The sequence below is a fragment of the Pongo abelii genome, chromosome 13 (assembly GCF_028885655.2).
Source record: "Pongo abelii isolate AG06213 chromosome 13, NHGRI_mPonAbe1-v2.0_pri, whole genome shotgun sequence".
In the NCBI taxonomy this organism is placed as follows: Eukaryota; Metazoa; Chordata; class Mammalia; order Primates; family Hominidae; genus Pongo; species Pongo abelii.
Window position 1 is genome coordinate 21,842,965 of NC_071998.2, and position 16,993 is coordinate 21,859,957.

At 41.0% G+C, this 16,993-nt stretch overlaps 1 protein-coding gene across 1 annotated transcript; it reads left to right on the plus strand.

The window, feature by feature from the left end:
* The first annotated feature begins 2,290 nt into the window (after positions 1-2,290).
* LOC100434794 (olfactory receptor 13C7-like) lies at positions 2,291-3,250 on the plus strand. Its single transcript, XM_002819633.3, has one exon. It carries the CDS (start codon positions 2,291-2,293, stop codon positions 3,248-3,250), a length of 960 nt encoding a protein of 319 aa, XP_002819679.3.
* The last annotated feature ends 13,743 nt before the right edge of the window (positions 3,251-16,993 follow it).

The window sequence follows — 16,993 nt, forward strand, 5'->3', positions numbered from 1 at the left end:
TAAGGCAGGCATGTTCATTTGTGAGAGAGGTGGTCAGGATTGCCCAAGTGTTTTTGCTAACACTAGGCAGGCTCTTCTTGCACACCAAGAACATCTGTGGAATGAGAGCTCCTCATATGTGCCACCTACCATCTCTAGTATTCGAATTAAATGGGAAAGGGAAAACTGGAATGTGATTAAGAAACTATAGCATATCAGAAAACAGTGGTCCACATTGGAGATGCTTCTGGCTGCTGCCTGGGCAGTCACAGCTCTCAGCTTTGGATCTTAGAAGTGGAGGTTACCAGATCCCAGTGGTAAATCAGCAATGCCCTCACAAATGCACAGATAGAGTATACTCATGCACACACACACAGGAAAAGACTGAGCTGTTCGCAACAGGACACCACTTCCGTGATCAACTGCCCTTTTTTAAGTCCACAGCTGCCTTGCCTCTGAAACTCTCTGGTAGAAGCCATGACCAGATTCACTTATGACCCTTAAAGGTCTGGTCTGGGTAGGGTATGCCTAGCAGAACCTATTTGGTGGGATGCAGACAAGAGATCTTCTAGGTCACTGGCTTTCATCCAAACCTGAGATCCTGAACCCTTTGAATTTGTAAATGGCCAAGGGGACTAACCCACAAGGATTCGTCCTGTGTGATTTCATATTCCCCCAGATCTATCATAGACTCTGGTAACAGTTCTCATGGACTGGGGGTTCTTGTTAATTTGGGGAGGGCCAGGATGATCCTTCCGCTTTAATACTTTCCAATAGCCCAGCAAAATGGGTAGGAAAAGACGGAAGGAGAGAAGAAAGTATTTCTGGAGAGACTTCAGAGTAATTGGATCATGGGGACACAATCCCAGATGTATAAGAAGTTTCTTGACTTGGTAACTTGAATTTCCAAACTTTAAATGACTTTGGGGACTAGAATACTCCAAATAGCAGGATGGGATTTAAGTGGCTTTGTATGAGCAATGAGTAGTCTTTTGTGGATTTTACCAAAACACAGAACAAAGACAAGAAAACGTCCACCCATTTCAGGCACTAACTCATCTGGCTGCTGCTTTCTGACCAGATTGGCTATTTTTGGCTTCTGTACTACTCCCAGATCCCAGAGAAGTAATTTGAATCAACACATTTGTTGAAAAGGTAAGCGAGCACTTTTAAAAGAATATAGAAACTCTTGTGGGCCCAGCTCCATCCCTGGTGGCATACCTGGTGACTAAGTGGCATGGGAGAATTTTGAAGGAAATAGAAAAGGATGTCTCCATGGTGCAACAGTCCAAGAATGAGAAATTCATGAGATCATTTAGTCCCTGGGATGGAATATCTCTGATAATAATCTATTCCAAAGTAAGCATCTGGGAAATGAAGTTCCAGAGAAGAAAAAGGACTTCACGATTCCCACGCATTGATTGGTTGGCAACTGCCAGTCCTATTAATACGTGCTCCAGAAGAGTCTGGCAAGTGAGTGAGTGAATGCATGGGTGGACAAATAGCCCAGGGTTCTGTAGATCTTGGAAATGAGCTAGTAAAGAGGAGGCAGAGGGCATCTGAAATTGCTCACAGGCCAGGTGCCATGGCTCATGCCTGTAATCCCAGCACTTTGGGAGGCCAGGGTGGTAGGACTGCTTGAGCCCAGGAATTTAAGCCCATCCTGGGCAACAAAGTGAGACCTCGTCTCCAGAAAAAATTAAAAATCAGCCAGGTGTGGTGGCACACACATGTGGTCCCAGCTATCTGGGAGACTGAGGCAGGAGGATTGCTTGAGCCTGGAGGTTGAGGCTGCAATGAGCCGTATTTGCCCTACTGCACTCCAGCCTAGGTAATGGAGTGAGACTCTGTCTCAAATAATAATAATAATAATTTTAGAAAGTGCTCACAGAGCAGAATGGTCAGGGATTGAGGATGAGGAGTACCAGTTTTTTCTACCAGTCCTAGGTCCCAAGGGGAAAAAACATACAAATGGAATATAATATTTCTTGCCAAAACTGAACAAAGTGAATCATCCACACATGTAACTTGAAGTAAATGTGTGATGCCTGTCTTAAATGTGACGAGGAAAATTAAATCTAATCAGGTGACATTTGAAACCTCTCTATGGGGTGGCCAAATACCACCAAGTAGATTTTGATCAAATTTCCTGCATTTTATTTAAAGCAATATCGAGAAACCTTTGAATTGTCAGAGCTGTTCTCCAATTGCTCAGCAAGTCTGGGCTTCCTCACTGGCGGTCTGGGCACTTTAGGCATCAGAGAATCATGGAGCTGGCCCTCTGAGTTCGTGCAAGTGACATAGAAACACCATGGTCAGTTCCAATCAGACCTCCCCTGTGATGGGATTCCTTCTTCTGGGGCTCTCTGCCCATCCAAAGCTGGAGAAGACATTCTTCGTGCTCATCCTGCTGATGTACCTGGTGATCCTACTGGGCAATGGGGTCCTCATCCTGGTGACCATCCTTGACTCCCACTTGGACACGCCCATGTACTTCTTCCTGGGGAACCTCTCCTTCCTGGACATCTGCTATACAACCTCCTCAGTCCCTCTCATCCTTAATAGCTTCCTGACTCCCAGGAAAACCATCTCCTTCTCAGCCTGTGCAGTACAGATGTTCCTGTCCCTTGCCATGGGAGCCAAAGAGTGTGTTCTCCTGAGCATGATGGCGTTTGATCGCTACGTGGCCATCTGCAACCCCCTTAGGTACCCTGAAGTCATGAACAAAGCTACTTATGTGCCCATGGCTGCTGGCTCCTGGGTAGCTGGAAGCCTCACTGCCATGGTGCAGACATCCTTTGCAATGAGGCTGCCCTTCTGTGGAGACAACATCATCAATCACTTCACCTGTGAGATTCTGGCTGTCCTGAAGTTGGCCTGTGCTGATATCTCTGTCAATGTGATCAGTATGGGAGTGGCTGATGTGATCTTCCTGGGGGTCCCGGTTCTGTTCATCTCTTTCTCCTATGTCTTCATCATTGCCACCATCCTGAGGATCCCCTCAGCTGAGGGGAGGAAAAAGGCCTTCTCCACCTGCTCTGCTCACCTCACTGTCGTGATTGTCTTCTACGGGACCATCCTGTTCATGTATGGGAAGCCCAAGTCTAAGGACCCACTGGGAGCAGACAAACAGGACCTTGCAGACAAACTCATTTCCCTTTTCTATGGGGTGGTGACCCCCATGCTCAATCCCATCATCTACAGCCTGAGGAACAAGGATGTAAAGGTTGCTGTGAGGAACCTGGTATTTCAGAAACGCTTCCCGCAGTGATGGTGGAGGGGTCCTGATGGCTCTGTGCTTCCTGACTGCTCCCACCTGAGAGTCCCAGAGGACAAGATGAAAGACCAAGTTGATCAAAGGTTACATAGGTAAATCTCATTACACAGAATCTCATTACATAGAAGGGCTCTGTAGGAACAGGAAACATTTAATGCAACTCCACCAAAGTATGTTCTTGTTTGTCTAGGCTCGTAGTTCTCATTCTCCGTGATGGATACTGAATGAATTGATATCAAGGAAAAGTAACTCTTCACATTTTTATTGTTGGATGAATGAAAAGCTCTAGTCTGCAGGTCTTTGATTCAATTGCTCCATGGCTTCTTTCTTTGAACATATTTGGCTGCTACTTTCTGACCAGATTGGCTATTTTTGGCTTCTAGACTACTCCCAGATCCCAGAGAAGTAATTTGAATCAAAACATTTGTTGAAAAGGTAAGCGAGCACTTTTAAAAAATATAGAAACTCTTGTGGGTCCTTACTTTTATGTTACGTTTCAAGCTCTTCCTACTCCATATTACATAATAGTTAGTTTTATTTTTCTCCTCATTGTTTTTTTTCTGGTTGTCATATAAATTCTTGAAACTGTTTGCTGATTTTTTTTGTCTCTGTATCTTCATAAATTAACCTGTAGTTTTGTCTCTCTCTTGTCCTTACTCAGAGTCCTCACCAGAAAATCATTAATGCTCTTGGAGAAGAGAGGGGAGTAAGGAAGGTGTGGCAAAACTGATGCAAGGATCAAGGGCACAGTCCTCTTTTCTTTTTCTTTTGGAAGATATTGTTCATTCCTGGGCTCTGTCCTAGATACCAGTGGCCTCTCATGAGCCATCAGAGTAATGCGAAAACTGAGATAAGTCCAGGAGGATCAAATAAATTGTATTAATCACCTGACCTGGTTTAACCAAGCATGCAGCCAAGTGGCAGCCATCACTTGTTTTCCACTGAAGAATCTCTGAAGCCACGTAATAGTCAGAGGAAGACAGAAACAATGCCCATCAGGGGACATCTAAGAATCACCCACATGATTGTGAGGAATTCCAAGTCGGCTCCAAATAGTGATCAGTCTAGAAGTCCAGTTAAAAGGATCAGCAGAATAGAAAATTTCTGACATAAACTTTTAACCCCATAGAAACAAACTAACAATTAAAATAAGATCCTAGCACTTTGGGAGGCCAAGGCGGGTGGATCCACTGAGGTCAGGAGTTTGAGACCAGTCTGGCCAACATGGTGAAACCCCCATCTCTACTAAAAATACAAAAATTAGCCAGGCCTGGGCGCGCCTGTGCTCTCAGCTACCCATGAGGCTGAGTCAGGAGAATCGCTGGAACCCGGGAGGTGGAGACTGCAGTGAGCTGAGATCGTGCCACTGCACTCCAGCCTGGGCAGCAGAGTGAGACTCCATCTCAAAAACATAAAAAATAAACAGCCTTTGCTGAAAATCAGTTAACGTGGGAAGATGGTGAAAATGTTAAAGAAAATTCTTGGTAGTTTTGTCAATGGAATTAAAGAGACTTTTGAATCAATAAAACAAGAGTTGTCTATAAAAAAGAGGCTGGGAGAAAAGATATCTGAGAGATAAGAACATTTTCTTGGGAAAAAAGTTCACAATTATTGAACAAATACAATTCAATAGATAGCATTTAAGACAAATATTAAAAGGAATTTTTAAATTAAAAATAACTTTTTTTAAACTTTTAAGTTCAGGGGTACATGTGCAGGATATGCAAGTTTGTTACATAGGTTGCTCCCCTAGACTTAAGGGGGAAAAAAAAAGACAAGGAGGTTTAAATTGTTTGAGAAAAGATGAGAGGCATGGAAGACAGACTAGGGGAACCCATTATGAAATTCATAAGGAGAAAATAGAGCAGATGAAAACAAATAATGTTTAAAACCAAAAAAGAAACATTTCCCCAAACAGAAGTTTTAGGTCAAAGATACTTGCACACGCATGATTACAGCAGCACAATTCGCAACTGCAAAATTGTGGAACCAACCCAAATGCCTATCAATCAACGAGCGGATACAGAAACTGTGATATATATACAATGGAATACTACTCAGTCATAAAAAGGAATGAATTAATGACACTCACAGCTGCCTGGATGAGATTGGAGACTATTATTCTAAGTGAAGTAACTCAGGAATGGAAAACCAAACATCGTATGTTCTCACTGATCTGTGGGAGCTAAGCTATGAGGATGCAAAGGTATAAGAATTATACAATGAACTTTGGGGACTTGGGGGGATGTGTGGAAGGGGGGTGAGGGATAAAAGACTACAAATAGCGTGCAGTGTCTACTGCTCTGGTTATGGATGCACCAAAATCTCACAAATCACCACTAAAGAAGTTACTCATGTAACCAAACACCACCTGTACCCCAATAACCTATGGAAAAATTAAAGAAAAAAAAAGAGGTTTTAGGTCTTTTGTTCATAAACGGTTCGCCACCAGGTAAGAACTGTGGCAAAATATATACTTTATCTAGATCCAAGGATATGTTTTGATTTCCATATGTAGCAGGATATTTCTAGACTTTTCCATAGAATAAAACAGATTACCTAACAAGGAATAAGGATCTGAATGCCACTGGCCTTCTGCTCTGCAGTCCTATATGTAGAAGTCAGTAGAAGAATGTTCACAGAGCTCTGAGGGAAACGGGTTAAGGGTCAGAAGATCTACACACAGATGACCATTGCACAGGCACGAAGGTTAAAAAGATATTTGCCATTATGTGAAAACGAAGAAAGTACACATCTCTCTAATTTCTTTTTGAACAAGAAATTTGATTTAAGAAATTCTCTCAACAAAGAGTTAAAAATAAATGATTGCAAGAATGAGGTAGACATAGTGTATACAATACAGTGAAAAACAATGAACTGCAAAGACCCATAAAGTCTAATTAATTCTTGATGCTGATGTGCTGATTCCATTACCCATGGAAAGTTGAAAAAATGGTCAAAAACATGACGCCAAACTTTAAAAGAATGGATAATTTCTGTGTTATCTGTGGTTTTCATAGGATAAAAAATATGGAGACCTTGCCAAATCGTTTTATGCATAACAGTTAGCTCCTTGAGGACAGTAATTGCATCTGTCTTATTTATTTTTCTACTCTTCATAGCAATTACAGTGCTTGGTACACACTAAATACGCAATAGGTATTTGCTGAGTATGGAATGAAATCTGACACCAAAGTTTAACAAAGACAATGCAAAAAAAATTGATATAAATGAAACCATTTTTATTGTCTATTAGCTGATGAAAGCCAATGTGTATTAAACAAATAACACACATTATCCACTGGCATATTCTTAGGAATAGCAACATGGCACAACATTAGAAGAAGTCTTATTTTTAATGTTTTTATAGTGGAGAAGTTCAAACCCCTATACGAAAATTAGAAAAAATAGAACCATTAACTTCAGGTATTTTTATCCAGATTCAATAATCACCTCATGGTATATCTTGTTCAGCCATGCACCTCCTCACTTCTCCCATTTTTGAATTATGTTGAAGCAAATCCCAGATCATCATGGCATTTCATTCTTTTTTTTTTGAGATGGAGTCTCACCCTGTTGCCCAGGCTAGAGCGCAATGGCGTGATCTTGGCTCACTGCAACCTCCACCTCCTGGGTTCAAATGATTCTCCTGTCTCAGCATCCCAAGTAGCTGGGATTACAGGCGCACGCTACCACGCCCAGCCGAGTTTCACCATGTTGGCCAGGCTGGTCTCAAACTCCTGACCTCGTGATCCACCCACCTCTGCCTCCCAAAGTGCTGTGATTACAGGCATGAGCCACCGCACCCAGCGGCATTTCATTTTAAAATAGTTTAGTGTGTATCTATAATAAATGACAGACACTCTTTTTTTTTCTTTTTTTTCAAGACAAGGTCTCACTCTGTCGCCCAGGCTGAAGCTCTGTGGCACAATCACGGCTAACTGCAGCCTCAAACTCCTTGGGCTCAGGTGATCCTCCCACCTCCGCCTCCCAAGTAGCTGGGACTACAGGTGTGCACTATCACACCTGGCAAATTTTAAAATTTTTTATAGAGACCAGATTTCGCTGTGGTGCCCAGACTGGTCTCGAACTCCTGGACTCAAATGATCTGCCCACCTCAGCCTCCCACAGTGCTGGGTTTACAGGCATGATCTTTTAAGCATAATTAAATTACCAGCATCACACCTTTTAAAATATTATATGTTAATATCACCAACTCTTCACTCACTATTCACATTTATCCAAATGTCTTTTTTTTTTTTTTTTTTTTTTTGAGATAGAATTTTGCTCTTTTTGCCCAGGCTGGAGTGCAGTGGCGTGATCTTGGCTCACTGCATCCTCTGCCTCCTGGGTTCTAGTGATTCTCCTGCCTCAGCTTCCCAAGTAGCTGGGACTACAGGCAGGCACCACCACACCTGGCTAATTTTGTATTTTTAGTAGAGACGGGGTTTCACCATGTTGGCCAGGCTGGTCTCGAACTCCTGACCTCAGGTGATCCACCTGCCATGGCCTCCCAAAGTGCTGGGATTACAGGTGAGAGCCTCTGCGCCTGGCCCCAAATGTCTTTTTTTTTTTTTTTGAGACGGAGTTTTCGCTCTTGTTGCCCAGGCTGGAGTGCAATGGCGCGATCTCAGCTCACTGCAACCTCTGCTTCCCAGGTTCAAGCAATTCTCCTGCCTCGGCCTCCCGAGTAGCTGGGGTTACAGGCATGTGCCACCACACCTAGCTAATTTTTTGTATTTTTAGTAGAGACAGGGTTTCACCATGTTGGCCAGGCTGGTCTTGAACTCCTGACCTCAGGTGATCCACCTGCCATGGCCTCCCAAAGTGCTGGGATTACAGGTGAGAGCCTCTGCGCCTGGCCCCAAATGTCTTTTTTTTTTTTTTTTTGAGACGGAGTTTTCGCTCTTGTTGCCCAGGCTGGAGTGCAATGGCGCGATCTCAGCTCACTGCAACCTCTGCTTCCCGGGTTCAAGCAATTCTCCTGCCTCGGCCTCCCGAGTAGCTGGGGTTACACGCATGTGTCACCACACCTAGCTAATTTTTTGTATTTTTAGTAGAGACAGGGTTTCACCATGTTGGTCAGGTTGGTCTCCAACTCCCGACCAGGTGATCCACCCATCTCGGCCTCCCAAAGTGCTGGTATTACAGGCATAAGTCACTGCGCCCGGCCCCCAAATGTCTTTTAAATATATTTCTTTCTCAATTTGTTTATCTTAATCAAGATCTTTAAAAGGTCCATTATAATTAGTGGATAAATCTCTTTTAATCTATAGTTTTCCCTTTATTGCCTTTGTTTACTTACTGTGTGTGTCTATGTAAGAAACTGAGTTCTCTGTGTTGGAGAATTTCCCACTGTCTGCATTTTACTGATTGCTTTCCTGTGATATGAGTCTCCTTTTCATGCACACCAGAGGTTAGATGGACAAACTTAACAGTTTTTTTTGTTTGTTTGTTTTTTGTTTTGTTTTGTTTTGAGACAGAGTCTCATTCTCTGACCCAGGCTGGAGTGCAGTGCCGCAATCTCAGCTCACTGCAACCTCCATCTCCTGGGTTCAAGTGATTCTCCTGCCTCAGGCTCCCGAGTAGCTGGAATTACAGGTGTGCACCACCACGCCTGGCTAATTTTTGTATTTTTAGTAGAGATGGGGTTTCACCGTGTTGGCCAGGCTGGTCTCGAACTCCTGGTCTCAAATGATCCACCCGCCTTGGCCTCTCAAAGTGCTGGGATTACAAGTGTGAGCCACCGCACTGGCCAGATGTTTTCTTTTAGCTGTAGTTAATGACTCAGGATTCCTAAGTCCTTTTCACATGCCCCTAATAGTCTTTGATGGCTTCCTTGCTTTCTGGGATGAGAAAATGATTCAGGTTCAACTTTCCTATTTTCTGCACCAGCCTGGGAATCAGCTATTTCTCCAAGAGCTCTGGTTCTTTTATTGGAAAATGATGTTTAGATACCATAATCTGAGTGCTAAAGGTGTTCCTTGCTACTGAATTTGTTATCATTTCTAGTCCCTTTTTATGGAAAGCGTTAGAAAATATAGTTTTGTTCTTTTTTTTTTTAAGGTAAACTATGACAATTTCACACTGATACTTCCACCTTATATTCAGGTCTATAGTTTCCAGGTAACCTCAATAATTTTACATTTGTAGCTTCTCAATATGTCAAAAATCTTGATACTCAGTGACACTAACATAATTGATCATTTGATTTACTCCACAAATATACACACAAAATAATTTTGGAATAACAATACTAATACTACCTTCATCAATAGGAATACTAAAAAAAAAAAAGCTTAAGATTCTAGAGAACTTTTCTTCTTATTCTTGTTTTTTATTTTTTGTTTTGTTTGATATTCCTTTTCTCCTTAGGGTAATTCCTGCTAGATATGTACAAATTATTGATTTTTAAAGTTAGTTGGGATAATTCCTCTCTTATAGTTATTTGGTTTATATATTTCATTTGCTTTTGAATTTTGCTTTTTTCCATCTTCTAATTATAAAAATGCATGGCTCTAAAGTCAAATCTAGCCAAGTGAGGAGGCTCATGCCAGTAATCCCAGCACTTTGGGAGGCTGAGGTGGGAGGATCACTTGAGCCCAGAAGTTCAAAATCAGCCTGGGAAATATAGTGAGACTTTATCTGTATACAAATTTAAAACTTAAAAAAAAAATTCATCAAGAATGGTGGCACACGCCTGTAGTCCCAGCTACTTGGGAGGCTGAGGTGGTAGGATTGCTTGAGTCCAGGAAGTGGAGGTTGCAATGAGCCAAGATTGTACCACTGCACTCCAGCCTGGGCAACAGAGTAAAATTCTGTTTCCAAAAAAAGAAAAGAAAAGAAATAAATAAAAAGAAAAATAATTAAAAAAAAACGAAGGCAAATCTACAAGGGAAGATATATTTAATGAAATCTAGCTTTTATCCTTGTCCCCTTCATCTTATTACCTTCCTCACTTATAGATAACCACTTCTCAAATTTACTGGTTTATCTTTCCATTAAAAAATATAATATATGGATATATTCATATTTTCCCACCTAAAAGATAGCACACAATACACACTTTCTCCACATTGCCTTCTTCACTCAATGATAATTCCTAATGATTACTCCATAGTTGTACATAGAGATGCAGAAATCACATTTGAGTAAGTTTGGGGAATGTAATTATTACAATATATTATTCACCAACTCACTTTCTCTGCCCCAGCCTTTTTCACTTCAGTATATTTACTCCCAATTTCTAACATTAATAAATTGTGAATATGTTCAAGATTTTATGAGAGGCAATATCAGAATAATTACATTAGAAGTTAAATTTGGATGCTGAGCCTGGCTCTTCCTCAAATAGGCTGCATTCTCCAGGGCAAGACCCTTCCTCCCTGACTCACAGTCTCCACAATTGTACAATGAGCTCAGATTATTCTCAGCTCTTAAATTATCTGATTCTCATACAATATCAATATTCTCTTCAACCATGGGAGAATCACCAAGCAGCAAGGGATGGGGGGTGGGGCTAAAGGAAATTGAGCCAAGCAATGTCTCCCGGTAAAACTGTAGCACAGACCACGCCTTCCTTCTCAACAGTCTGTGGGGCACTCTTATTTGCACCCTGCACACTTTCCAGCAAGCCTGAGTTGTATCTGTGCCAACACTATGGCCACCATGGTATTTATTTAGGCACAGACAAAACTGGCTTCTGATGGGCTCATTATCTTTGAAAAAGGCAAAAGATGTCACTTCTGTCATCCAAGTACTCACCCTTAGGGCCTCTGGAGGGAAACCTAGAGTCTTTAGTTGAACCTTTAAGATCTTCCAAAATCTTCACAGACCACTAAATTCCTTCTTACATCCTGTCCTCTAATTACACTACCCCGGCCCTTATTATTTACATCAATGACCAACCGTACATTTTCAAACACCTTGCCTTTGAGCTGTTCTCTTGAGTTTAGAATGCCCTCTCCTTCTCCATTTATTACCAGGGAAAATGCTACTGTTTGGAGATCAGCTTAAATATCACTTTTTCTAAGAAGACTTCCTTGACTCTAAGTGAGGGTTAATGACTCCTTCCTTTGCCTGCCTGTAACATGTTGCTTCTAACACAAACGTAGCACTGACCTTACTCAGCCTTATTTGAATTATGGACATACCAATGTCCTCCTCTAAATTATGAGCTCCTTAAAGACAGGCTACATGTCTGGTATACACCTATGCAATCACCCCAATTGCCCGCCATAGAGCTTGGCACACCGTAAGAGCTCAACAAATGCTTATTAAAATGAAAGAAATGTATCTCAGAAATTCCAGTTCTTGATATACAAGCAAGAGACATAAGGGTAAATTTCTACCAAAAAACACATACAAGAATGTTTATAACAGCTTTATTAATAATAGCCAGAAACTGGAAATAACACAAAAGTCTATCAACAGTAGAATGAATACTTAAATTATATTATACTTATTTAATGGGATGCTGCACTACAATTAAAAAAAAGCTATTGATTTCTGCAGCAAAACTTGCAGTACATATGAAAACGTGATACATGCAAAAATGTGAATGTATCTCACATGTTATGCTGCATAAAAAGATACACACAAGGGATTATATACTGTATAATTCCATTCTTATAAAGTTTTTAAAAAGCAAAACTAATAGATGTTAACAGAAATCAGAATAGTGGTCTCCTCTAGGAGAGAGGGAAGAGAGAGGAATGTAACTGACGAGGGAAATAAGAGGGGTTTCTAAGGTACTGGGACATACTAATTTTTAACCTGGGTAAGGGGTGCATGGTGTGTATTTTCTTATTTTTCCTTGAATGGTATGTATATGCTTTTTTTTTTTTTTTTTTTTTTTTTTGACAGAGTCTTGCTCTCTTGCCAGGTTGGAATGCAGTGGTGCGATCTTGGCTCACTGCAACCTCTGCCTCCCGAGTTCAAGCAATTCTCCTGCCTCAGAATCCTGAGTAGTTGGGATTACAGGCGTGCACCACCATGCCCAGCTAATTTTTGTATTTTTACAAAATACAAACCATCCTGTTGGTCAGGATGGTCTCTATCTCTTCACCTTGTGATCCGCCCACCTTGGCCTCCCAAAGTGCTGGGATTACAGGCGTGAGCCATCGTGCCTGGCCTGTGTATGCTTTTTATACTCTTTTATATATATAATATATCTTACAAAAAGAAAAAATCCAATGCAAGGCATAAAGGCTTATGACTATGAATGTGGCATGTATTTGATTCTAGGACTTTTAGAGCTGGTGTACAAGGCAGGTGTATTCATTTGTGGAAGAGGTGGAAAGGATTGCCCAAGTCTTATTTCTTGCTGACACTGGGCAGGCTCCTCTTGCACACCAAGGACATCTGTGGAATGAGAGCTCATCACACCACCCCCAGTATTAGAATTAAATGGGAAGGGGAAAACTGGAATGTGATTAAGAAACTATAGTGTATCAGAAAACAGTGGTCCACATTGAAGATGCTTCTGGCTGCTACCTGGGCAGTCACAGCTCTCAGCTTTGGATCTTAGAAGTGGAGGTTACCAGATCCCAGTGGTAAATCAGCAATGCTCTCACAAATGCACAGACATAGGATACTCATGCACACACACACAGGAAAAGACTCAGCCGTGCACAACAGGATGCCACTTCTGTGATTGACTGCTCTGTTTGAAGTCCACAGCTGCTGTGCCTCTGAAACTCTCTGGTAGGAGGCATGACCAGGTTTATTTATGACCCTTTAAAAGGCTGGCCTGGGTAACAGCTGCCTAATAGAACCTATTTGGTGGGATACAGACAAGAGATCTTTGAGGTTGCTGGCTTTCATCCAACCCTGGGATCCTGAATTTGGAAATGGTCAAAGGGACTGAGCTACAATGATTTTTCCTGTGTGGTGGGTTTCACAGTCTATCATGAACTCTGGTGAGAGTTCTCATTGACGGGGGTTCATGTTAATTTGGGCAAGGTCAGGATGATCCTTCCGCTCTAATGTTTTCCAACAGCACTGCAGAGTTGGTAGGAAGAGAGGGAAGGAGGGAAGAAACTATTTCTGGAGAGACTTCAGAATAATTGGATCATGGGGACATGACCCCAGATGTACAAGAAGTTTCTTAACTTTGTGACTTGTATTTATAAGCTTTAAATCACTTCAGAGACTAGAAAAGACCCCAATACAGAGTGGAATTTAAATTGCTTCATATATGCAATGTGTGGTCCTTTGCGGCTTTTACCCAAACACAGAACAAAGACAAGAAATGTAACTTTCACCCATTTCAGGTGCTAACTCACCTGGCTGCTGCTTTCAGACAAGATTGGATATTTATAGCCCCTTATTAACATATTTTATGATAAAAACAAAGGGGGCAACTTTTTAAAGATTTGTAACTCTTCTTTGCTCACAACTCAAACTCTTCTTGACTCAGCCCCATCCGTGGCCTCAGATCTAGTGGCACAGGAGAAAGGACAAGAAAAATAAAAGACTTCTCAGTGTTGTAAAAGGAAGTCCAAGAGAGAAATGTATGAGGCCATTTAGTCCCTGGGATGGAATATTCTGTAAAATAATCTGTCCCAAAGTGAGCAAAGTGGAAATTGGGGCCCAGAGAAGAAAAGGGACTTAACAATTTCCATCCATTGAGTGATTGGCGAATGCCAGTTTCCCCAGTGCCTAAGTCTGATATCTTCCTATTAACTCACAATCCTTGAGTGAAGCTGAACCATCATCACCTTCATAGGGGCAAACCTTGAGATTTCACTGCCTGTGTCAATATGAGGAAACACTTTCTGGCAGTCAGAACTGTGCAAAGAGAAAAGATGAACCTGGGCAGGCAATGAGATGCCTTCCCAGAAAGAGATCAAACAGATAATGGCGAGGCAAGTGGTGGCAAGCTAGGATGTAGTCAGAGAGTCAGAATAAGTGACAGGAGGTGCCTTCCCTGCAGATAAGACATGAGAAATAACTAGAAATAAATGAAAAGACACAAAGACAGATAAGTTCTCCTGGGAAAGAGCCAGCTCCAGGATCAGGTGACCAACCTACTGGACTTACCCTGGATGAGAGGTGAGAAAAAACACTACTCCAGGCACACAGAGGGCCAGACTCTCCCAAGCTGGGCTTCGCCGTGTTCTCTCAGGTGAGGCTACACACTATTATTACCCAGGCAGACCAACTCCAAACAGACAGGAATGGTACCTGTGGTTCCAGGAGATGAGGGCAGCTTCCCATTCTTGTTTCCTCCCGTATAGCCCTTCCTGTCCTTCAAGTCATTCCCTGAAAAGCTTTCCTGATCCTGTTCACCACCCAAGCCACTGTATATAATCTTTTGGGTCACCCATCTCCCTCCCCAAGCATCTAGGAGCCTCCCACACTCTGGCCGGGTTGAAGCCATCTCAGTCCCTTACAAACACTGTCATGGCTCCACACACTGAGTGCTTCAGAAGAGTTGGCTGGTAATGGACAAATGATTAAATACCACTGAGTTCTGCCTAGATTGTGAGAGAGAACTGAGGAAGAATAGTCCAGTATCTAATAGTGACTGGAGCCAGGTGCAGTGGCTCATGCCTGTAATCCCAGCACTTTGGAAGGCCAAGGCAGGAGGATTAAGGACAGGAGTTTGAGACCAGCCTGGGCAACATAGTGAGACCCCATCTCTACAAAAAATAAAAAATTAACTAGGCACAGTGGCATGTGCCTGTAGTCCCAGATACTCTGGAAGCTGAGGTGGGAGGATCACTTGAGCCCAGGAGGTCAAGGCTGCAGTGAGCTATGGTCTTACTACTTTACTCCATCCTGGGTGACACAGTGAGACCCTGTCTATAAAAAATAAATAAATGAATAAATAAATGAGAAAAAAAAGAAAAACTCAAATCGAATGATAAAAGACAATTGATAGATGCTATTACTTAGAATTATCTGAAAATGATTTTTAAAGGAGTGTAATAAAAATTCCTCAACAATTACAAACATGTTTGGGACAAAAGAAAAAAAGAGAAAGTCTCAGCAAATAAATAGAAGATATAAAGAAAAAAACAAATGGACATTTTAGAATTGAAAAAATGCAATAACTTATTTTAAAAACTCAATAGATAGGCTCAACAACAGAATAGAGGGAAAGGATTAAAGAACGAGTGAACTTGATTGGAAATTACCCCGATCCCAACAACACTGAAAAAATCCACTGATAAAAAAATGAAAGGAGCCATGAGACCTGTAGGATTACAACAAAATATCTAATGCATGTGTCATCATAATACGGAAAGGAGATGAGAAAGATGGAGCTAAAACAGTATTTGAAAAAATAATGGCTGAAAATTTACCAAATTTTTCAAAATACATAAACCTCCCAGTCCAAAAAGCTGAGCAAACTCCAAATTGGATAAACCCAAAAAAAATCCATATCAAGATACATCACAGTCAAACTTTTGAAAACTAAAAGACAAAGAAAAAATATTGAAGCAGTGGAAGAGAAAGAACACTTCACCCACAGGGAAAAAACAATTTGAAGAACAACGAATTTCTCACAAGAAACAAAACAGGCCCAAAAGGAATGGTGCAACATTTTTCATGTACCGAAAATAAAGAACTGTCAAACCATAATTCTATATCTAGTAACGTAAGAATTCAATCCTTCAGGAATGAAAATGTAATGAAGACATTCTGTGATGAGGGAAAGGTAAGAGAATTTGTAATCAGCAACTCTACCCTAAAATAATGGCTAAATAAGTTCTCTAACAGAAAAAAATTATAAAATAAAGTAACTTGAAGCACCAGAAAGAAAGAAAGAACAATGGAAAGAATAAAATATGACTAAATATAATAGACTTTCCATCTTCCCTTGAGTTTTCAAACTTAGATTTGATAGTGAAGCAAAATTATAACACTGCCTAATGTAGTTCTCAATGCATTTAGAGGAAATATTTAAGACACTTATCACTGAGGGACAGTAAAGGCATATACAGGGAGATATGATTTTCGCACTTCACTTAAACAGATGAAATGTGGCTACTACTAGAACACATTAAGTATGCATGTATAACATAATACCTAGATTAACCACTAAAAAAATCTTTACGCAGTGGTGCATTCAAATGCACTGTATATAAATCAAAATGGGACTCTAAAGTATATATAAGTGACCCACAGAAAGGCAGGAAAAGGAAACAGGGTAACAAAAAACAGAAGTGTCTTAATCTGCTCAGTCTGCTATAACAAAATACCATAAGCTGAGTAATTCTCACAGATCTGGAGGCTGGGAAGTCCAAGATCAAAGCATTGGCAGATTCAATGTCTGATGAGAGCTCACTTCCTCATACACAGGTACATTTTCACTGTGTCCTCACATGGTGTAAGGGGGAAGGGGTCCCTCTAGGGCCTCTTTTATAAGGGTGCTTGTCCCATTAATGAGAGCATGGCCTTTATGCCCTGATCATCTCCCAAATGTTTCACCTCATTATGCCACCATATTGGGTATTAGTTTTAAACAAATTAATTTGGGGTGACATATATATTTAGTCATTTCAAGAGGGAACAAACAAAAAACAAAAATAAAATAGTAGACTCAAGCACTAAAATATCAATAATTATATTAAATATAAATCATCTAAATATGCCTATTAAGAGACAGATATTGAAAGAGTGATTAAAAATTGACCCAACTACATAGAGTTTACAAGAAACTTGTTTCAAATATAAAAATACGGGTAAATTGAGAGTAAAAGGATGGAAATCGTATCAATTGAAGCA